The following is a 24,380-nucleotide window of genomic DNA, read 5'->3' on the forward strand; positions in this document are numbered from 1 at the left end:
CTAACATGCCGGGTGTTCGGGTTCGATTCCCATCCGGTCGGGGGAATTTTTCGTCAAAGAAATTTCCTCCGACTTGCACTGTGATCACGCGTATTCTCTAGAGCTTGCCACTCAGAATGCATTCAAGGCGTGTTATTTGGCATAGAAATCTCAACTAAGTACTAATAAAAATGACGCAAGTAATACTACGTTGAGACGGCGAAGTTCCTCTAGGAACGTTAGTGCCATTGAAGAAGAAGAAGAACAACAAAAGAATGCCGCTAGGGGGAATGATTTCTATAAGATCATATTTAAACGAACGAAAGCGATATTTTCAGTGAATGTGAAATCAATTGAATCAACTGGCAAACACTGCGTGTTACCTCAGAGTAACGTGAGACCTCATGTTTCTTTGACAATCCGGTAAACGACAGTTTTGACGAAAAATTCTGGAATAAACCGGTATAAATTATACTTTTAAATTTTTCCTTAAAAACGGCACGAACTTCCCGGCTATATTTCTGTACGACTAAGAAAGATCAATGGAAGATGAACGTATTACAATCACTAAACTGCTGCCAGGTTTATGTTTTGACAACGTTCCTTGTAGCCACCAGACACTAGTTTGAGGGAATACAAAATTTTCCTCGCAAGAAAACGAAATAACAAGTTCGAAAATGATGGTACAAAAATATGAATAAATCTATTTAATTCGAGCTTTCCTACAGCTTTTATACATTACACAAGCAAATAGGCTACGAATGCTCCGGGTTTAATATGAACTATTGTGTAAACAGTATGCTGAAAGTAGCTTTTCCTGAAGCAATACTGCATAGTTTGTGAGTTTGTGAAATATTACTCCAACTTGTAACCACATCAATTGTCTCTAAATTACTCCATACACAGTCGTCGTCATCGTCGTCGTACAGAAAGCGGTATCATTAAATCATTCACATTGGAATTATTCAACCCTTGTAACCACCCGTGCTCTCCTATCTATCTCTCCTCCTATGAGAAATATTCTGTACAATTGTATGAACCCCACAATTACTGAACGAGGAGAGAATGAATGGAATCAACCACAAGCAGAAGTGCTGTAGAAGTATTCTGATAATATGAACACACATGCATGTCTACCATATGTTTGCTTTCTCAGGGCTTTCGTTCACTCGATAGAAGTGAGAGAGCAAACCTCATTGCGTGTCGTGAGTTCGTCCGATAACTAGCGATTGGTCACTCCAACCTGCAAGCTGCAGCAGTAGGGCCAAATTATTAATAATTTTTACTACATAAACATATAGGAGAAAATTATTGATGATAAAATAAACCGTTCGAAAAATAAGTGAAATAAAATTTCGAAACTTTTATTCAAATACTTCTAATTTTGAACATTTTTTCCATCGTGATGTGAGCGCAACCTCGCTTTTAAGATTCATCAAGCTAGAAGTTAATGGAATTAGACTTCCATTCGGACAGAGTGGAGTCTAGTTACGCCCCGATTGCCCGCGATGCACAAGTAAATGTGTAGAACGTGGGTCAGAGGAGTGTGAGACGTGTCGGGGCGAAGTCATATCATGTTGTATGTACAGCAGATCGACCCTTCATTTTATTTTTGTTGAATTGTGGTCGTCTGCATGTTCACCCATTTTTTTATCGCAATCATTTGACGAGAGGATATTGTGCACCTGAAACGTTCTTGTGTGTTAATTTTCGTTTTTTTTGGGCACGAAAATTGATGAAAACTTATCAAAGTATTTAGAATAGCGTGTCGATATAACAGCTAAACGTTATTCCTGTGGTCACATTTGGGCTTCTACATTCAAACTCAAACACACATTGAAGTGATTCATCTCAAAGCAATGCAATAAAAATCAATAGTCATGAAACTTAAAAAACTCTTCGAGCAAAAAAAACGTTCGCTTCGGATTCGCTCGACTTGTCTTCTCCGAATCGGGGAAACATCAGAATTCATAACAGTTCATTTATAATAGCCGACCGCTCCGAATTAATCTACATTCCCGTTTCGCAGAAGCGAGCCAAGTGCGGATTTGCGAGATTCTCCTTCGCTCGTCGTCGCTCAGCTCACGTCGATAGGATACGTATATATATTTAAGAAAACCTGTTCTCAGTTCGGCTGAAAAGGCCAATTGTGGGAGTGTGGCGGAAGAAACCGATCGGTTGTTGTTAGTTATGCTCGCTGCGAAAGTAGCAGCATAATCGATTGGAACAGACGACGACTTTGCATCGCCGGGAGAAAATCGACTGGGAAATAAATCAACAAATGTGGCGTACAATTTTGCTCCAAGCTCTGAGGAGATTTGGAAATAGAGACAAGAATCAAAGATGCTTGAAAGATGTAGAGATGGATGGATGGATGGAAAGTTACTGGTAGTAACGTTTACACATGTTACTGCGGTTGTGCGCAGAGTTTCCTTGATTCAATGCTTTTCTCTCATAAGAGCAAAGGCCATCATCCTGGGGAAGTAATTCCCGGTGACAGACAGCCAGAGAAATGTGGTGGAGAGAAATGAAACATCGCCCCATCAATGAATGATGTGTAAGTGCACCCCAAAAAGTGCTGTTGCCCCAAAGATTATGTGTGGCTTGGAGAGAAATGATTCCTGCAAAAGGAAATTAAACATCATGAGAGTTTTGTTGTATTTGTCTCTTTCTCGTTCGAAACCAGCCAATAATGAAAGTTGCAAAAATGAACACAAAGGAACTGCTGGTTTCAGGTTTCCCATTTTAGGAGGCTTTCCTCTGTTTTTTTTCATATGTAATAAAAAAGGTTGCCCGGGGGAATATTCCACGAAGATATGTTTTATGGCAGCCGTTCATAAGGCTATCAATATTCTTTGAGGCTGCTGTGTAATCCTGTTTGATTTGCTCTACTTCCTCGTGTATCATTCTATGAACCAATGTTTAAACTGCGACTTTTGAAATGTAAAACAAGTAGTACCATCGATTGAGGCACAACATAATAGCTTCAAGTTTTCGAACACAAGTTATTACATTTTTATTTTCTCTCGCATCTGTTTATCCAAGCAGTTCTCTGCTGTTTCTTTCTTCATCGTTGTATCTCTCGACTCCGGCTGAATGAATTGTGAAGAGATGTAGACATCATTTTACAAAAAAGTTTATCGCGAAGTTGTGGCAAGAACTATGAGCCCAACTAGAATTATCCGTTATGACGAACATTAAACATGATCAACTTCTACAAATATGAGTTCAGTACTGTAATCATTCGATAACTGAACCTGGTTTAACTGGAGTGCTCCTTAACTGGGCGAACGTTTGGCCCAGTTAAAAAGCAGAATTTACCAAAAAAAATAACGCTATATTCAATTTGAAAATTTGCTGTGAGGGGTATTCGATTGTAATTTGAAATGTTATAAAAATTGGCATCATTTTCGCATGACAAAAACGTTGATTAAATTATAGAGAAATAATTTCCTTGAATTATATGTCATATACATATATGAAACATTTTGTTTGTCTAATTTCACAATCAACGCGAATAAAACAATTCATTGAAGTTCCCCTAGAATCTATTTGATGTTCTATACCGGCAGTTAGAAAGCGAATGTCGAAAACTGGGCTTCCTTTCTGGTTCAGTTACCGAATGATTATTGTTTGAATTTGTTATCATAACAGATGCTCATTTTTAGTATGCTCTAGCAGGATTATTTGTCATCATTATCAAATTATCTACAAGCAGACCCAATTGATTAGGCTCTTCAATGGCGATTAGGGATTCCATCCGTCCCGCTTTAGCAGGACATGTTTTGATGTTGAGATCATTTTGGGGCATTCAGATTCATTTTTCGTATTCTAGCATTTGTCCTGATGTCAATTAGAATCTTGACAACATATTTTTCCCAGAAAATCACGATTTTTCCATCTCAAAATGTTTTGTCTCGATATACCAGGTTTTTTTTAAATATTTAATATATTAACCGACAAATTGCGCCGGAAGTACCCTTGTTTCACAGAAAGACGTGATGATTATGAGGCTATATGTGATTTATACGTGTCGGTGGCTAATAGCGATATGTATATTTTGTCATTTTGTTAAAACAGAATTTTGAAATCAACAATGAACCATTACAAGTAAATCTGATTTGGAAAAGCACATCCAAATACAGTAACGTTTCGATTATATCACTGTGCGTTTATATCACGTCTCGTTTTTATCACTTTCGAATTTATCACTGAAAATGTTTCGCTTTTATCAAGTTTTTCAAAAAATGAGAAATGATATCAAAATTGATTTTTGAGCATTCATCCCGCCTGATCAGCCGTAAAGCCGAAAAAAAATCTTACTTTGGGATTTGTAAGCATATTATTTTCATGAGCTCAGAATCAAAAACTATGAATAATTCTGAGCAACTTTATCTTCGATTGTGTGAAATGAGATGCACGACCTATGCCGTTTCCCAGTTTGAGCCGTGGAAGAGACAGTCAGTAAAGACAGTAAAATATATTATTTAGTCAATTGTTGAACTTCCTTTTCGAGATAGTCGATAATACAGTCAAAGCGTTCTATAGCGACAAATCTTTCTATAACGACATATCCAGAAGTCCCTTTAAAATCGCATAGAAATTCATTTCTTAATTGCGACATTTTCTATAATGACGATTCCCTTTAGCGACACATTACCGCTCTTACATATCATTCTCTGTAGCGACAATTTTCAATGCCACTCCATCCACAGTTCTATAATAATTAGCTAAATTGAACTTATGATATGACTATGAACGGAAAAAAGGTTATGTTTTGTTTTGTGAACATTAATCATCTGTTCGTGTTCAACTAATAAGAATTTTAGGATAATTTACAAACAAAAATTTTAAATTGAAACATAATACTTGACCTGAACACATATTCAGATGCGATTCTGCTGATGATACATTTAAAAATGCTGTTCAAAATTGTGCTGCACACGCTGCAACATTTCGTATAGCGAATAAAGCCCGTCCTCGATAAATTAAAATATTTGTATTGAACTTAAAACAATATTTTCCTCTGTGCTTCAACCACTTCATATTGGAATAATTAAAGTATTGAAACTGCACTTCCGCAACAAATTAGTTAACACGAGTAGTCCCGATTTTTTCTTGCTGCACTTTCCATTCAGCTCGCATCAAGAGCGTTTGCACAATATCAGTGTCGGTCCCAGTTCCCGAAGATACTTATTGTATAAATAGAAAAATGTCAGCAATTCGGCTAGAAAGTAGTCACATTTAGTAAAACATCCGTAAACAAACCGTAAAATCTTAACGTGTTAAGGACCAACTGAAAGCGATAGAAAAAGATAGAAAAAGGTTGAATGACAACCTTCTACAGTATATTTGTATACTAGCTTATGCGTGGCACAATCATCTATCCACTATTGTTAATTGCTTCGTCAAAGCGTCAATTTGATATGCATCAATGAGAACAGCGTTGATGACGACCCGTTAGAGGAAAATGTATTCCAATCGAATTTTGAAGCGCTCGCTGATCAAGGGGTTCTGATTCTTTTGAAGGTTTGGTTATAAATGGTTAATACTTTCAAATATCATATATGATTTTATCGAAATTTGAATTTTCCAAATTACGTCACTTTTGACGACAACTTATGCAAAGGAGCAATATTGTCCGACAATGATAGTGCAAGAGTAATCATCTATAGATAACTCATTCAGTGCCTGACGAAGTACTTGACAGTGGAACTATAAGCTCACCCTCTCAAAACCAGCTAGAAGATACTATTTTAGCAGGTTCAACAACTAAAACAAATTAACCAAAGGGCAGTTTTTCTTTTTTTTTATTTAAAGAAAAATGTGTTAGAGGACAAATGAGTTGAATTTTGTATACATTGTTTAATGCAGTGTTTCAAGATTGTTAGAATTAATCTACTTTGTTCATAATATAATTTTATTGTTTCGTGCGAACTTGATCTTTTCCCTTATTATAACGACATTTAAATTCTCTATAGTGACAGTTCTTTATAGTGACAATTCTCTATAACGACGGCCCCTTGCGATGTCGCTATAGAGAGCTTTCACTGTACTTTTTGTAATAGATTTATTCTTAGTTGTGACAACTAGGCGATATAAGCTAATGAAAAAAAATCCAAATCACAAATCGCTCAACAATTACGTACGACAATCACAAGAATGCTAAAAGAGAGGGACTAATTTGTGAAAATGACTGTTATGCAATCATCGAGCATTATAAGACAAATTAAATGTGCTGCTGAAGGTAGAATTGTTTTAATGTTTAAATTAATTGATAGTAGATATTCTAAATTTACTTGAAGGGAAAATATAGCAAGTTAGAAACGGCTGTGGTTTTTCAAGCAACGAGAACTTAACAACAGCATTTCTTTTGAAATGATTTACTAAACTAATCGATAATTTCAAAGAATAATTTTCAATTACTTGAAGACTTGTGTTTGCAGGTATATAACTTTTACCAGATAAACGTTAACTTATACAGAGGAAAAAAGGCGTCGCATGAACCAAAACTGACAAAAACTGTTCAAGTTCCAATGCTTCTGGTACTCATAAACATCCATTGAAAAATCGAAAAACCCTCGATTTTTCGAAGCGGAAACTATTACTGAGGTGCTTCTAAAACCAGTTTGTTCTGGAAGTTCCTGAAAAAGACTACAACCTAAGGGCGTTTGCGCACTACAATAGATCAAACTAATGGTCGCAGTGGTACAATGCTCCTACAGAAGAAGGGCGTTTCGATAATAGATAATTGCATTGCGTACCTTTGTGGGGATGGAATTTCCTGTGGTGATGGACTGTCCGACGCCAATAGGGCTCTTGCTACACATACATGCAGAGTATCTGTTGGGCAAACATCATTTGTTTACATTCGTAGCTTCTATGCAGCAGAAGCGGATTGATTATCAATTGACGTTCTTGTAGATGATTTCAATATAGTTGCGATCTTCATTAGCGCGAAATATTTCATAGAACTAACATGAACTTTGTGAAACAGTTAGACAAGCTATTTACCGAACAAGAGCTTTTGTGTGACGCATATTGTTTAACTTACTAGCACCTATTTTACGATGTTCATTGAGCGACTTTCCCACTAGATTTGAATCGAAAAAATAACAGGAAAGAATTATCAGCATGTTCGGACCTAGATTCAAGACATAGAGGCTCGAGCTCATGTTCGAATGCTTCCTTGTATTTTCCATGAATCAGCCAGTTGATGGATTTTCTTCGTTTCCGATCAATTTTCTTATAACCATATTTCTCTCCTCCGCAGAGCATTCAGGTACCCGGAAATCATATCTGAGGGTTGGATAATCTTTCTGGCTGAATATGTTCTTAATTTAAACATAATCATCTGCTTCTTTGGCGAAACCAACCACCGATTAAGGATTGCTGTACCGTGTATATTATACAAATGCTTACCAGTATTTGTGAGTCATGACATTTTCTGTTATGTCTCATGTAATGTCATAAATCGGGATGACAAAACATGAGCTAAAAATCAATTTTGGGTGTACTTTCAAGTATCATATATGATTTTATCGAAATTTGTATTTTCCAAATTACGTCACTTTTGACTACTCACACGAATATTCATTATAGTTTACTTCTTCACGAGAACAACATTTCAGGGAAAAAAGCACAAAGCCTTAATGGGAGCACACTTCACCTAATCCGACTATACAATCGCAATGTGCAATTTGCATTGTTTCTGTGAAACTTTCCGAATAATCAATCTGCTTCCATTGATATGGATCCTAGCCATAACAGAAATTTCTATTTTTCACCGTGTATATGGCTTTGACGCTAAAAGTAAATATTTTTATGTAAAGAGACTTATATTCCTATGTTATTAATATAGTGTAGCGCGTAATTTCTACAACTATTTCGCTAAAATAATTATTTAAACAAAGCTCAATCTTGTCGATCCATATAAATCCTTTGAAGCGATCTCTTTTGCCTGCCCAACAGATCACTAATACATATGCACGCTGCAAGCGCCCTATAGATAATTTAAAACATAAAAGTAATATATCGAGAAAAATTAGAAATGTCAATTATGCTAAATTCAGAAATACTGGACAAGGCATTGAAAAAAAAACATTGAAAGATCCATTTGAATATTGGCAGCACGTCAACAATAATCACAAAAGCATGTAGATGTGGAAGGGTAGGAAGGTAGGAAGCTTATATCACACACAACATTCCGACAGCCAAATTATCAGTATAGTGAATGATCCATCAGAAAAGGATGAAGATTCCGAAGTGGGAAAAATAGATGATTAGTAACAGTAATCAACCGGAAATAGCAGCTCTGAAATATGCGATCCGATAACGCAAACAGAACAGCGTGTTTTTCTTTATCTATAGCTCGTAGAAAGGAAATGGTTTAGTTATAATCGGAGCTATGAAAGGTGTCCTGATTTTTAACTTCGAATATCCTCAATCGCAATACAATATCATAATTCAACCGCTGCCAGAAATATCGAGAAAAACAAACATTATAAACAACTGATAGTAATGAAGGGTGGATACTTTCACCATAGCCTTTCCCAACCGAACCTAATTTCAAAGAAATGAAAGATAAAATTTTAATGGATATTCTCGAATGCCACGAGAAATAGGAGAAATATAAAATCTCACAAATGTCAATCTTCACATTGGAAACTCCTATTGGAAACGCGTTACAACCGTCTGGATTCTAGTAGAAAACACATCGTTTATAATAACTCTACATTCGTTGACGCTTATATGAATGATGATGTACCTTTATGTTGAATAATGAACCAGTCAAGATGATTCAGATATAGTTATTTTGAATGTAACATCATATCGTTCGATGAATATACAGATGAAAACGGATGAAAAACAACATGCATCATGCATCAATAGAAGAGGATAGTCTGAGCGGTTTCGTAATTTTTTCCGAAGGTCAACTATTCAATGTCATTCACCAAAAGTGAGCTCCCCACAAAGTAGCTCTTTGCATTTTTCACTCTTATCATTTTGCATAATCATTGACAAAATCAACACGAGCGGCGTTGTGAGCGAGTACCCCCCGTGAGCGACGTCATTCCGAGACCGTGGACCGGGTTCATCGCGCCGCAAAAACACACACATTTCTCCACGCCGTCGACGAAGAGGAAGGAAGGAAGAAAGGAATGGATGGATATTGTGTGTGAGTTTGCAGCAGGCAGTTGACTCACATTCGTCTCTCGAAATAATTCCCCGGAAAGGTCCCTCTGCCTACAAATCAACACCTTCGTCGGCCGTCGTCATGTTTTTGCGGAACAAACGCGTCGGGGTCTGCGAGCCTGGTAGAGCAAAAACGAACCACATACGAGGTGTAGTCTCGTGAGCGTGTAGAACACGATGTTCATTTCTATCGGGAAATAAACGTTTAATTTATAATTCAGCGGATCATTTATTGGCGGATAGTAATGTTCTTGACGTTCATTGCACATAAATAGTAGTATGCCATTCAATGGATATCAAATTACTAATGAATGCATATCAATCCCTTCATCGTATATGTTTTTTAAAACACAAATGAGGTATGAGGACTGTTTTCACCTGGATTGTAATTATTGGTTTAAATGGACAATAAATAATGTGTCCTTATGGTAAAAAATACATAAATAACTGGAAGTTTTCCAAAATAAATTTCTTTCTGATTCCATTCTATCCAATCTATGAAAAAGGGTTATATTTTCCGGGATTCACCAACATCACACCCACTACCGATTTAAGGGGTATTCGGCCATAACAATTAACTTCAAACGCGTTTTTCTCGAAACTGTTTTTTTTCAAACTGGCGTACACGATATCTCAAGTTCTACTGATTTTTGTCGCATTTATATGAATAGAGTCTGTGTGCACCTCTCTATCGAATGAAACAATAAAGAATCATATATTTTTTATTTTATTATTTTTTAAAAATCGGTAAGCGTAAAAGAAGCCTTTCAAACAGCTTTTTATCTTCATACCAACGCCATATTGTCAGAAAAAATTTGTTTGACTTGTCCGAGGTTCATGCGATTGCGACAAATCCTTACTGATTCAGATTCTGTTCGATTTTTTTGTTTCAGATAACCAAAAGGGCTGGGGAATCGTGAACGCCATGACACAACTTTTTTTTGAACCCCCTCACTTCATCTTGTAAAGCTTGTAACTAAAGTTTGCATTAAAAAATATACAAAAATTGCCGATTTTTCATGGGTTTACCTTCACACGCACTGACGAAACTACCCATGCAGCATCAATCATAGTAACCCATGAGTCAGCAGAAAAAAATTGACAGCTCTATCAGTCAAACTCTAATCGTGATGGCGAAGAGCATCGAAAGAAAGCCCGGTTCCGGACGGCCGACGACCCTGAGCAACAAAAAGTTCCAAAGGATGCTGAAGAGAAAGATCGAGGAAAAAGTGGCTACGTCGCTGCGTGCGCTTGGCCGGGAGGTCGGTGCAACCTGCCTAACAGTGAAAAAGTACCAGGCGAACATGGACATACATGTCAGGAAGCGGAAGTCCCGTCCACTGGTCTCGGAACTGCAGACAATGACTCGAAGCGATCGTTAGGGAAGATGGAGCGGTTGAATATCGATGTGGTACCCAAGTCGGTGGTCCCGCCCAACGTCCCCCAGCTGCGTTCCATCGAGAATTTCTGGATAAACCTGAAGCGTAAAATCTACTCCAACAATTGTGTCGCGTAGACGGCGCCAGTGGTTGTATGGTTAGCGTAACAGCCTCACAATCCGATCGGCCTGGGTTCAATCCCAGCTGGCGTCGTTGGGATTTTCTGAGGCGAAAAATCTCTGGTTACGTCTTCCTTCGGAGCGGAAGTAAAAGAAGTTGGCCCGGCTCATGAGTTGTTGAGTCTGATAGGTAGGAACAGGTGGAGTCGCCTCCCTGATGTCGGTGATTGGCACTAAAGTGGCGGAAATAGGCCGACGAAAAATAAGCGAAGATAAAAAAAAAAAAATTGTGTCGCGAAAACTGAAAAGGAATTGATAAATAAAATGAAGAAAGAACTCAAAAACATGCCTACATGCATATTTTTGTCCGCCATGACGAAAGTTCCGGTTAACTGCCGGAATGCCGCTCGTAGAATTTTTTTGCAAGTGAGCTAATATAATTACCTTCCATGGGAAATTTATCAAACTGAATTATCCGTGTTATTTTTTGTTACACCATCCGAAAAAAGTCCACTTTTTTAATGCAAACGTTTTTCTAATTATGAATATTTTTTTCCGTTTAATTTTTGTGTTATTGTTTATATTTTAAGGACTCCACTCTGACGTCAAATATTAAAAACAAATTTATGTAAAATTAACTAAAATTTTTTTTTCTATATTTTGAAACACCAATAAAAACATGTGAAAATTTTGAAACGATCGCATTTCATTTTCTTGTTGAAAAAAAATTATGAAAAAACGTCGAAACTTCGGTCGTCACACCGGGCTACTACCTTAAATAGTGTGGATCCCATTGCATTCAGAGTAACAGCGGAATACAATTTAAATACATTATCAATTCCACTGCGACAACAATCGTAGCTAGCCATCGTGCGTCTATCCTTTTCTATCCTAATGTTGATGTATATACGAAGAATTTGCTCGATACAATGGAAGCCTAAAGAAAAGCGAAACATTGCATCGCAAGCCCCATCCGTGTGTGATTCTCCAATCAACCAAATCGTTTAAATTTCACTCGCCCCGTCCCGAACCGATAATTCATTTTCTACCCCGGAAGCAAAACGGAACTGAAGGAGCGAGAGCATGGCCGCAGCGTCACTTCTTGTTTGCTGGTCATCGAGTCAACGTCGTTAACCGGCGGGGACAAGTGGGAGTGAAATCTGTCTCTCTCAAGGCATGGAGAAGAGTTTAGTTTAAACTGGTTTTAGTCTCTACAATTCAACATGACAACAGAAGAGTCAGCAAACGAGTTTAAATTTTCCTGAGATCCGGAGGAGAACCTTCAATTTTGATGACACAGATGAAAATCCTCGGTCGCGAGAACAAAAATAAATCTGTCTAAAAAATATGGCGCTTTCTAGGGAACCTTTGACTAAAGAGTTATTTCTATACAATTCAATGCAACAGTTCGATGCATTATAAGTGATATCCGAAATAATAAAAATCAATTTGACTTTTTTTTATAATTTGTTTTCCGAGAGAGAGCTTGTGCGAGTTTAGGAGTGTTTTTGAGCTTTTTAGAGATTGGTGACGATTGATCATTAACTTTTCGCGAATTCGTACATTGTTTTTGAGCCAAAGGTACATCAAAGGCATCAAAGTACACCACTTTGCCAACCAGATGAGTATAAGAATTTTTTCAACAGAAAAGCTATGTTCATCGGTTGAAAACTAAAGTTAAAGTTCGTTCCACTGCGATTGCTAGAATTGCCATCAACATCAATTTGGGGTTTTCTGTTGCCGTTCTGCGAAAGGTCGGCATAATATAATTTGTGAATCATTTCTTTGGGAATGATGTTTTTGGGAACATTGGAGATGTAAAAGATACAGGAAAACAACTTGGATATTGGAGAAGTTATTCGAATTAACAGTTCTTGGTGTAGTACTACGTGTCTCCGGTTATATCCCTGATATTGAAGTGGTCGGAACCATTTGAGAAGCACAAATTGGATCAATCAAAACGAGGCATATAGGGCGTTTAGACAATGCTTGACATTTCATAATAATTCAATTGTTTGTCCCAAGAAAAATAAAATGCTATTCATTCCAGTAGGTGCATTTAAGTGGAAATCAGCATTTAGAGCTCGACAGTTATTCTCTAGACAAAAACTGTTGTTGAAGATTCATCAGGAGTTGTTCAAAATGATATTGCAGCGAAATTAAAAACGATAGAAGTTGGGTGTAAAAGAACGAATTGTAGAACTATTAAAGAGCTTTAATTGGGTTGATAGAAACAATAAAGTTTACTATGTATTTTTTGGATAAAATTAAGACACCTTAAAACCTTAAAAACTACTAACTTTTGAATTTTTCACTTCTAAAATGATACTTAAGCAGGTAGTACACTATGAACATCATAAAAAGTATGTGATTTTCGCGATTTTTTTCAACGAGGAAATAAATGACTATGATTAATCTGAGATCATAGTTTTATTTAATATATATTACTTAACAAACAAAAAATATATTGGTGTCAATTGGACTGTCCCCTGAATAGCCGCAACCGGTTTGTTGAACCCTTGCAGCCAAAACCTTGTAAACTGGTGGGAGCAAATTTATTTTTAGTGAACCGAATTCAACCAATGATTTTTTTACGTAATCTTGGATATATTTCCTGTCATCGTACGTAGGATTTTTTCAAAATATTGATTTCTGACAAAATGGCGACATTTTTTATGAATTAATTTTTGCCAATTTTCGCCTCATTAATCGAGACGAAATTTTTCACCAAAAATTTATTTCCAAAAATCCTACGTACTCTGACAGGTAGTTTAGTGGAGAATCTGGGAAAAACTATTTCACCAAAATCGGATGGATAGTCCCGGAGACTGAACTCCCACCAGTTGGCAAAACTTAGTTTCAAGAAAAACGCGTTTTAAATTTTGGATCCGCGCAAAGAGGCAAAGACTTAAGGCTGATTTAGACGATGCCAGTCAGCGCTCTAGTTGAGGTATCCAGTGAATAGAGAACAGACACTCTGTCCAAGTTACTTGTACCAGTATCGAACAAGTAATTGGCCTCTATCTTGAACAGAGTGTCTGTTCTCTATTCACTGGATACTTCAACTAGAGCGCTGACTGGCATCGTCTAAATCAGCCTTTAGGTCCACTAATTGGCTTGTAACTTCGAAACGGAACATCGGACAAACTTGGGACAGAAGTATTTTTTTTCATTTTTTCAATTTCACTTAAATCCACTAATTAGAAAGTTTCACAACTGTATCCTTCATAAAATTCTCTCATTTTTCAAATGGAAGCAACAGTATAGTGCTACGTAACGTAATTTTTGAAATAGAACCAGTTAAAGACAAACAGAACCCGAAACAGAGAAAAAGTTCAATAACTCTGTCATTGTTGAAATTCGAACATATGCGTAGAAGGATTTTTTCATCAAATATGATTCTTCATCACCTTTTGAAAAAAAAATTTTATATTCAAAAAACGAAAAATTCTGTTCTTGCTCGATTATACACAGAATTCGATTATATACAGTGAAAAAATCGAAGCCTGTATATAAACGAATCCGCCCTGTACTACCAGAATAGTGTTCAGCGAATTGAATCGATTTAGTGGAAATCCGTTCGATTTGCTTTGAGAAATCTGCCTGTCCAGGTATATGCACTGTTGACTTATTAGATATGACTAATTCACTCGCGAAGAGATGATGCCAAGGTACTGTTTGCATCGGATTTGATTTCTGCAAATATCTAAGTTGCTGCAGTTACTTCATTTCAACTCGTATCGTCGGAATTTACGTACACTCAACTTCTTCTACCGCCCTACATCTCGTACAAATAATCGTTAAAATGAACGTGCGATCAGTATATGAGGTGTGTTCAACCTGTCGACGTTTGTCAATTTGTAAATGGTTTTGTGAAGAGTAGGGTAACACGGGGTGATTTGGACCACCCCTAACGGGGAAAAGATTCACGCAGAATTCGAAATGATCTCAATGCTATTTTTCTGGTCTGGAATCTGGCCAAGACACCTGGTATCGATTCCAAAACACTGTTGCTGGTTGTAACATTATCCCAAAATACTTTACATAAACATAAGTATGTTTTTTTCGATAAAACACACTGGACCAAATCATCCCGCATCAAATTTTAATGTCCAAAAATCATCTCTTTTATTTTATGATATATTTTGTAATTTGAAGCTTGATATAATGATTAAACATTATTGAGAGAAAACAAGTGTAGCTCAGTGTACAATGTGACATTTTTTATTTAGACCGTATTGGTTTGGAAATATTAGGCGATTTGCTTAGGGGGTCCAACTTCCCCCCATTTTCCCATGAGAAAGCTAGAATGCAGAAGTTGTGCAATGTACAGTTGTTTGATAAAATAATAAAATGCCGATTGCAATAATGATAAAATTGGTAGTTTTCGATGATGTTCATCTTCCCAAAGGCAATCCACTGCCAACTGGCAGAGAAATTTAGAAAAGTTGGACCCAATCATATCAAATTTTATTCACCAGCTGTGTAATGTACACCTCAGTGGTCTGTAAAACACATTTTAGTACATCGATACAGATTCAATCAACGTTAACCATAATACCAGTGCGTCTTTGGAAATTAAATGCGAAATCCCACAGTTTTTGTCAATAATATGTTAATATAATTAATAAATCAATGGAACCTTAAATTCTTTTTTCCTGTGCCCGAGTTCATGCAGAAAGGAATTTATTTGTAAAAGCATCCAACAAAACCCCCTCTGCCGACACACTGGTAATAAGATGTGACGCATCCTCCGGTCTATGACCCGCGTTATTCGGGGAGGCACACACACGTGGGGTAAACTATTACAGATTATCGTCAGCTGTGCCGCCGATCGACCCAACACAACAACAACAATGCAAATTCGAAATCAGCGCCAATAGAGCGGTAGTAGCGCAGCAAGGATTTCCGTACCAGCACTAATGGGGAGTCTGCAGCCGTAGCTGTGGACGACACCACGAGTGAGCGCCCTAGCGACGCAGAGAGGTGGAAAATCCGGAGCAAAACAAAAAGTGCAATGACGGATCCAAAACAAGAAAAAAAAATCTACACGTCTCGTTTCGCATCGCCCCACCACCACTTGCGCCGGCCACCGATTGGGTGATATGGGCGGCCTAAAAGTGATGAGCTCGGCGGGACGAGAATCGAGCAGTTTGTGTGTTTGAGGTGAGGGACCATGATCCACCCGAAGAGCGAGCGAGAATGGGTGGGTGGAAATAATATGTGGAGAGAAAAAGTAGTGCCGGTGTGCACGAGCGAGAGAGGGCTGCGGGGGACACAGTCTAGGACACGGGATGAATGAAACATTTGAGTTAATGTTTGAGAGAAGTGCCGCAGTTGGTGGTGATTACATTCTCTGTTTACTAATAGTAGTATCGAATACTCGCGTTAGTATTATAGTACACATCGCGTGGAAGTTTAGCACAAATCGAGCCATTATCAACTAGGTCAATGAACATCATGTTCGCCGAACCGAGGAAAAGGCGATTAGAAGTGAACTGCAATCAACAAAGCAGCGCAACCACAAGATTGTCACTTACCGTTCCATCCGGCGTCATGAATGCGTTGAATTCTGGTCCAACGCTTTTTTCAGGACTTGCATTTTTAATTGGACTTCCTCGTCTACTGCCACGACCTCCTCGACTTCCCCGGCCACCTCGACTTCCTCGGCCACGACGGCCTCGCGAACCTCCACGACCTCGTCGCACCGGTGAGGTGGAAAACACGTCTGCAAATGTCGTTGGGGATAGCATAGCTCCCAGCAAGGGGATGGGGGTTTCTCCATCTGGAACTGAGTTTGAGAAAAACGTTTAGATCATATGAGTGTTCAACATTATTATAACGATCATCAGCTGTTCGAAATTATCAATGGATTCGTTCTATTTTTCGAACAGTCACTAAAAGATTTATGTATTCTGCAGTGACTGTATGTCGGATATATGACAGCTCTAATGTGTTGAAGAATTTCTCCGAATAAATGCCAATATCATTGACATCACTTCCGGCGAATGAATTCTAAATTAAAACGACTTACCGGGTTCGATTGAGATTATTTTTCCACCTCTAGACCCTCGTCCTCGACCTCGCCCCCGTCCACGTGCTCGTCCTAGACCTCCTCCACGACTTCCTCTTCCACGTCCACCGCGACTTCCTCTACCACCTCGACTGCCTCGACCACCACGACTTCCTCGCCCACGGGCTCTGGAAAAGGAAATACAAAACCGTTGTATGATTAGACGTTCGATGCACAAAATAGAGAAGCAATACGAATGAGACACGTTTTTGGCGCGAAAATTTTCCTACGTTCCGTTGCTGTGATCCGTGCTGCTGGGTGCTACGGTGGCTTCAACGGTTGTATTTACAGAGTTTACCGTCCTTCGCATCCACTACCACACTATCATTCCACAAGGTACGAGAGAGTGAATCGCAGAGTGGCTACGATGAAGTGTGACATCAGCATTGGATAAAAATCAGCTGATTTCATGAGTGTGGAAGAACTTTGCTGTTGTATATCAGCTAAACGACATATGAATGCAAATGTTCATGCTTCAAAGAATGTTTAAAATTTGATAAGAAAAACTGCGTAAGTGTTGCCATCGAGCTATTTTGTCTTCCCATTTGATCAACGGTTCAAATTGAAACCGTTAAACTGCAATATTAGAAGCGATGGTTTGAATACTGTATACATAGAACGGTAGAACAATGAGACGGCGAACGTTTACTTACGTAAAAAACTGAAAAGATGGCTCCACAGATGGTAAATTTTGTAAAATGATCCAGCATCTTTCAAGTAACAAAATAAGACTCCATCTCTCGACGGATCGTCACGCAGGACTTCTGGTACACTCTGCCTGAACCCAAACATGTTTCTCAGATTTTCTCATTTCGGACAGATACACGAGAAATCGCTGCTCCCTCATTTCCTTGACATTTTCGATCCTCGTGATGAAACCTTTTACTTTCCGCAGAAATTGATCCCTCTCTGCGAGCTACCTTTCGGCCCAAAAGGTGTGAAAGGAGTTGGTGATCCACAATTTCACATCGTTCAGCGAAACCTCCGTGTGCCGAATTTCAACAAAATGATCGACCGTTTCGTTACCAGGAATCCACATGAGAACAATGCAATGGGTGTTTCTCCCTGACCGCTTGTTGTTCCTTATACCATTACCGTTACGCTTGCACAGCTGGAAATCTTCAAACATTCGCCCAAAACCAGATTTTTTTGTCAACGTGACATCCGCCACAAGATGGTGTTACCAAGCACAGACAAGTATATTACGTCGCCACCGCTGATTTTTGCAAGAGTCTGCTGTAGGATTGCGCGATCTTTAGAAAAAGTTCGATCTTGATGAATCGATTCTCCAAGCGGCGTAAAGATCGATTCACTGATTAAATCGGTACCAAAGAATCGATCTTTGCTGAATTTTTACTTGTTCCATGTAATTGTTGTCTTTTCACATTTCTATTCAAACATCAAAGACATTCTATTTTGAATCTCAGATTAAAGATCACAAAAAACTTGAAAGTTCTTTAATTAAATAAACTAGTTGAAAATTATCATTAGAAATCAACAACTGATATTCATCCAGAACTACGCTGACAATAATCCCACAAAATTCAACCGTGACATACGTCTGGCATTTAGTCGAAATCTTGGTAGCAGTCCTAGTTCTAGAACGCTTCATATATATATATATGTCACCATCAAATTTTGTCAGAATTTTCACTGTCAGTCTAATGAATGTGATGGTGTAAATATAACTTGTGACCACTTGTTTTGTAATGACCAATCTTACAAATCTACTTCTCCTAAATTTACAACCACTAATTTGACAACCTTGTTTGGGATGTTTATGAATTTTGTCAGATAATTTTTGATGAGAATTAAATTAATGTTCACTGAAAAACAAACTAACAAAAAAAATTCTGCGATTAAAAAGATTAGAAAGATCGAAAAGAAAAGATCGATTTTTGGAGTACAAAGAATCGATCAAAAAAAATCGGAAATCGGAGAGGAAAAGGTCGATATTCTAAATATCGATCCAAGATCGCCCAATCCTAATCTGCTGGCGTAGATAGTAGTAGACCGGTGCCAGTATTTTTAGGTGCTTGTCTCAGGCCAAACACGGCAGTTCAAGGTCATAGGTGAGGCGGCTGTGGATAATCGCTTTGGCCACCCGTGAGTATACCTTCCTGTTGTTGCTCCGATGGTGTTTAGAAATTGTTTTGAGCAAGCCTAAGTATCCCAGTTTCCTGGTGGATATTTCCGGAGCTGGTGTTTCCTAATTTGACCTCGAATGTTCAACTTGTGGCGATGTTCTTGCTAAAGTATAGTAACTTGCCGACTACACCCCAATCTGCCAACGTTTCCAGAACTAGTGGGATCCACGCATATGCCTTTCCCAGGTCTACCATCGCAACGTGATGATTTCTTTTGGCTTCAACTATCACCTCCTCAAGGGTCGTAAAATATGAGTTATTGCCCATACCCGATCGGAGGGCGGTCTGCCGATAATCTAGTTTTCTGTTTTCGGACAGAAAGGTGATCATACAAGAGGTCAATGGAACTAACCGGTAGCTTTTAACAGTATTGCTGCTCGACTGATCTTGGGTGTTAGTATTACGATCCTTTGTCTCCGACCAGAGGTCGTTGAAGATATTTAGGAGGGTGGTTTGCCCTAGCAGAGAAAGCTGTTTGAGCACCTTGTAGTCAACGCTGTCGGAGTGGGCCCTCTGTTGGCGGAACGCATTGCGACGGAAAGTTAATCGATGGATAGGTTTGAGTTGTAGTGTTTATCAGGATGACCCACCGGGGCCACGAAGCTATTGACAGAACTGGTGTACACTCTCTGTCGCCGAATAAACTTGGGATCATATCCGCAGGACAATCCCGCAAAATCTTTCCCGAGCGTGTTTGAGGGTAGTACCTTACACTTGTAAAATGGAGTTGTGAAGTCTCCTCTTCTCATTTATTGCGTTGAACCAGCCCCAAAGATCGACAGAGGAGTGGATCTTACTTCTGGATTCTAATAAACCAGTCCAACTGTCCAACTTATGTGCTGCGCCCGGTATTTGTTTATTGCCGCTTCCTTCCCCAAGCCATTAATCGGTATTCACTTAATCCCCTTTTTGATGTCCTCGAACCACCAGTACAGCGTTCTATCATCCGGGTAAGTTTCAGTTTTAGAACCGTAAACTCCGCCGCTTCCATTATGACCTCATTTAATTTTGCCTTGTTTCACCTTTGCCCACCCAACATCGACACATCGGCTTTTCTGGTGGTATCTCGACAGAAGATGTCCGTGCTGGGGTTAAGGTTAACTCCAAGAGTTCGGCGATGATATTCACCCTAACGTCTGGTGTTTACATTCCCCATGTGCGGTTTTGAACGTAGAAGTACCCCAGATTCATTTTCGGGTCCTTCAAGCCCAAAAAATTTACCTCCAAAGATTTTCTGGACATTCCATTGATGTTCCTTAATTTACCTCTTGGAATGCGATGATCGACGGACACAGGTTTCGGTGAAAAATCTTCAAATCTCTCAGTGTACTATAGTGTGTATATGCTCCACTGGTTGGGGGCGGACTACGCTCTTGGAGGGCTCGCCAGAGGAGACGTGGTGGAATTGGTTGGGGAATTGAAATTCCCGGTAGCTGATGCAAAACTATCTCTACGCGGTTTGTCGGGGGACAGGCGATTCCGCTCTAAAAAACATATGAGCTTGGACTACCTTTCCTAAGCAAGACACAACCAGAAAATCATTTGGAAAATCCTAACAGCATCAGGTGGAATTGAACCCAGGCCTGTTAGGATGTGATGTTACGCTGATCGGTCTCAAGAAACGACGCTATAATGCCATCGGCCAGGCCATAATGGCTACCGCCAATTGGTAGAAAGCCCTCGTTGCTTCTCACCAATTATCCAACGACTTGCTCATGATGAGAAATCCGCTTTTTTTGTGATATACGAATGAGTGATGGGATAGAGATAAAAACAAAACAAGGGATAAAAGTGCTTGACAATTTATATAAAGTAATTATTTATGTAAAGTGATTGTAGATTTAAATTTCCCAAAAATTTTAAGTCTCTATGACAGAATTAGAAATATTGAATAACACTATACGGTTCACAAGGTTAGTCGACATAACTTTTAGTTATAATCGCGTTTCTAATTGTTATATTTAGTCAACAGAGAATATAAAAATTAACTATTTGAAAGGACAAAAGAGTGAATGTGAAACGACAAATGTACGATATTAAACGTAAGGAATTCAAATTCAATTTAAAAGAAAGAATAATTATTGTACTAACCCCCTTTTGATAGGAATTTTTAATTGTAATAAACGAAACTTTTAATCAATCGGAAAAGTCTCTTCGTCGTTGAGATCGCAACAGTGGCAGTATCAGATCATTGATCGCTTACCAAGCGAATAATCGTGAGTTCAAGAACTTGAAAGAACAGGACCCTCCATTGAGCATCTTCTAAATGCCTCCTTTCGAGGTGAATAAAATAATATACTGTGTGCAACTTAATTCGTTTCGCTTTTTTGAATAAAAACAAATACCACTCAAAGAATCACATTACCTTGAAGCACGATGCATACATAAGAGAAGGGTAAAAAACTAAAAAAAAATCAAGAACGTCGTTTGAAATAGTTAAAGGCAGACACGGTTTGCTGAGGAACATCGAACGAAACTAACCCACTACAATCTAACCAAGCCTTTAGACGGGCTTCACGGATTTTTTTCTAAATTATTCTGACATTATTTTCAATGTTCACTCACACTAGTAAGTCTTCAAAATACTTTCATCTATCATACAGACACATTGGTTTCATGTTGGCTGGATTCTGCTAGGAGTATTTTATGTCGAAAGTCAGAAATTCGAGATAAAAGAGGAAAAAAAATATTTCGATTTTGGTCGCGCCCTCCAAACGAAAAACAAACACACTTTTTGAGAATTTCATTGGTGGAAAAAAAAATTGACTCCTGCTGAAGTGTAACCTAATGAAAATCAGGATACAGCTGTTTTGCAGAAATTGAGTATATTTTTGTGTTTTTATAGGTTTGTTTTCCAGCACGGTATGGGGACATGACGAAGTAGATCCTGAAAACGACTTCCTGAGCAATGATGAATACTACAATGACCAGGAAATTGAAGAACAAACAAAAAAAAAACCACTAAAAATATGAGATTGGAGAACAGTCAAATGTGTCAGGCCTACTTGTACGACCCGGAAAGTTCACTGGATCCGCTGACAAAATTGATCCGATGTCTACTGAATTTAAAAACATAAAAAAATCAGATTTTTTGGAATCCTCATTTAAATATTAATTTACAGAACTTTCGGACTGAGGTTACGAAATCCTATCAAGCCCAGATGTTTTGCAAAACTCCCGGTCGCCCACGTATGATTACCACAAAGAAACCATCCACTTCGAAGCGAGCGAATATTCCACCTTCTGATGTCAGGCATCAAAGATGGATCATTTTCCAGATACTCCGGAAAAAGGTCTTGCAAAAACCCGAGATACAAATCGGAAACGCAAGTCATATACCTGAATTGTCTTAAAAGGTATCGATATTTATCACTACTTTCACCACTAGCAGTCAATAATAACTATGAAAAACCAACCGTAACTGTTGTTTCGTGATTTTTTTGATACCTACTTGAACGATTGTTTTTGTAATGTATGTATTCAATGATTTAAAACTAATTAACTCATTAACTCGATTTGTTTACATTTGTTACATAGGACCTTTTCAGAAGTTACGAGAGAATTGCTTTTAAACTTTCCAACATAAGAAATAACTATTATGAGCAGTTCAAAAGAAAAATGATTTTTTTCGACCAGGTACTCAACTCCGCCTTAAGGTGGATTACTGGTTTTATGGTATAAATAAAAAAATCGTGACTTTAAAAAATTGCCATAATGTCTTTTTCGATTTTCTCATCAAAAATATGATCTAATCTTTAAAGGGTTATGTGTATTTTTCAAAGCAGTTGAAGGAGTTTGGAGTAGAGTTTCTTTCTACAAGGGCACTTTTCAGGGCATGAGATGAATGAACTGCAGAAGTTTGAAGTCTCTATAATAAAAAGGAATGGAATGGATACAAAATTCAGGTGTTAGAGACAAATGAACTGTAAAGTTTAAAGCCTCCTTAAAACAAAGTACGGAACGAAACAAAATTCAGTCACACTTCAGCCAGTATGATGTGTCAACAATGAGAGTTTATTTGGGAATGTTGCTCCCGTGTCCATTGCTCGGCCCGCTCAGTGAAAGCGTTCTGTACAATGAAGGATGCGTTGATTAAATAGAATAAGTTGCATTAAGAGTAATAATTGCATACATTGTCCGTTCTGTGGTTTAATTTTTCAGTACCAATTACAATTCGACAGTCAGTCGTCGGCGGCGGCAATGGTGTCCATCATCATCAGCATCAAGATATTTCCGCCGAATGAAAAGTTTATGCGCTTTAAGTTTAAGTTTCAGTCTCAATAAAACTCAATATAAAAATAACTACGTTCACACAATAAACATCAGGAAACATCAGAAGGAATACTCTTACGCCTAAATGGCTAATGTGTAATTTTCAACTTATTGTACACGATTAAATCCGGCTCTGTTACAGCTAAAATGCTAATGAGCCTAAATAAGTAAACAAGTGGGATAAAGATAAATCGTCTAGACCAGCCAAGTGTATCGATCACAAAAGAAAATACTTTTGTTTATTTGTTTCAGATATCAACAGGCACATCACTGCCTTAATGATATTAGTGGAAATTGTTAATAAGTACAATAAAATTTTGCCGAACTGCATTTCGTGAATTATGATAGTCGAAGCCCGAAGCTACTTTGTTGAACAGACGTTGTAGTCCTTGAATGGCTGAGTTGCATCCATAATTAGTACGGCGGAAAGGTACTCGAAGGAAGGCATGGTTCCGTAGATTTGGAGGTTGAATTTGGAGATTGGTGTTTTCTAGTATCACTGGGCATTCCGTTCTAGCCGTCAAGACGTCGTATATCAGTAAGGCACGGATGAGATCACTCCGTACGTGTAATGTTTCGATACTGATTAGTTGGCATTGTCTCTCATAATTTGGTAGCTGATGAGGGTTATTCCATTGCAAACGCCGTAAAGCGAATCGAATGAACCGCTTCTGCACGGCTTCGATTCTGTTGACTCCATTCTGATAAAACGAATTCCAAATCGCTGAACAGTATTCCAACGTAGAGCGAACCAAAGCACAGAATAACGATTGCAAGCAATGGACATCTGTGAAATCTCTCGCAATTCGCATAATGAAACCGAGGTTACGGGAGGCTTTCCCAACGGTGTAGTTGACATGAGCTTTGAAATTAAGCTTGTAGTCCTAATAAACGACTAGATCCTTTATACAGTCGATTTGGCTAGCTGAACACCATCAAGATGATAGCCGAAATTAATTGAGTCTTTCCTTATTGAGAAAGTGATCGTGGAGCACTTGCTTGGATTCAGTGTCATACGATTGTCCACACACCATTTTTGGAAAATTTCCAATTGCCGCTGGAGAAATAATGCGTCACTCTCAGACCTCACGTGGAAAAACAACAAATCGTCGGCGAAGGAAAGTCGGGGTCCTTTTAATACAAGATTTACATCGTTGAAGTATATCAAGAATATCAAAGGGCCTAGATGACTTCCATGAGGTATTCCTGATGTTGC

At 38.3% G+C, this 24,380-nt stretch overlaps 1 protein-coding gene across 6 annotated transcripts in view; it reads right to left on the reverse strand.

Moving 5' to 3' along the window:
- Positions 1–24,380, reverse strand: part of LOC129775659 (uncharacterized) — a 47,857-nt gene that overhangs the window by 16,312 nt on the left and 7,165 nt on the right. For all 6 annotated transcript variants that reach the window (XM_055780649.1, XM_055780644.1, XM_055780645.1 and 3 more), the window contains exons 3-4: positions 16,707–16,873; positions 16,213–16,463 (exon numbers count right to left, since the gene is read on the reverse strand). In XM_055780649.1, coding sequence (XP_055636624.1) covers positions 16,213–16,463; positions 16,707–16,873 — 418 coding nt within the window. The remainder of the gene's footprint in view (positions 1–16,212; positions 16,464–16,706; positions 16,874–24,380) is intronic.

Source organism: Toxorhynchites rutilus, chromosome 3, assembly GCF_029784135.1.
Source record: "Toxorhynchites rutilus septentrionalis strain SRP chromosome 3, ASM2978413v1, whole genome shotgun sequence".
In the NCBI taxonomy this organism is placed as follows: domain Eukaryota; kingdom Metazoa; phylum Arthropoda; class Insecta; order Diptera; family Culicidae; genus Toxorhynchites; species Toxorhynchites rutilus.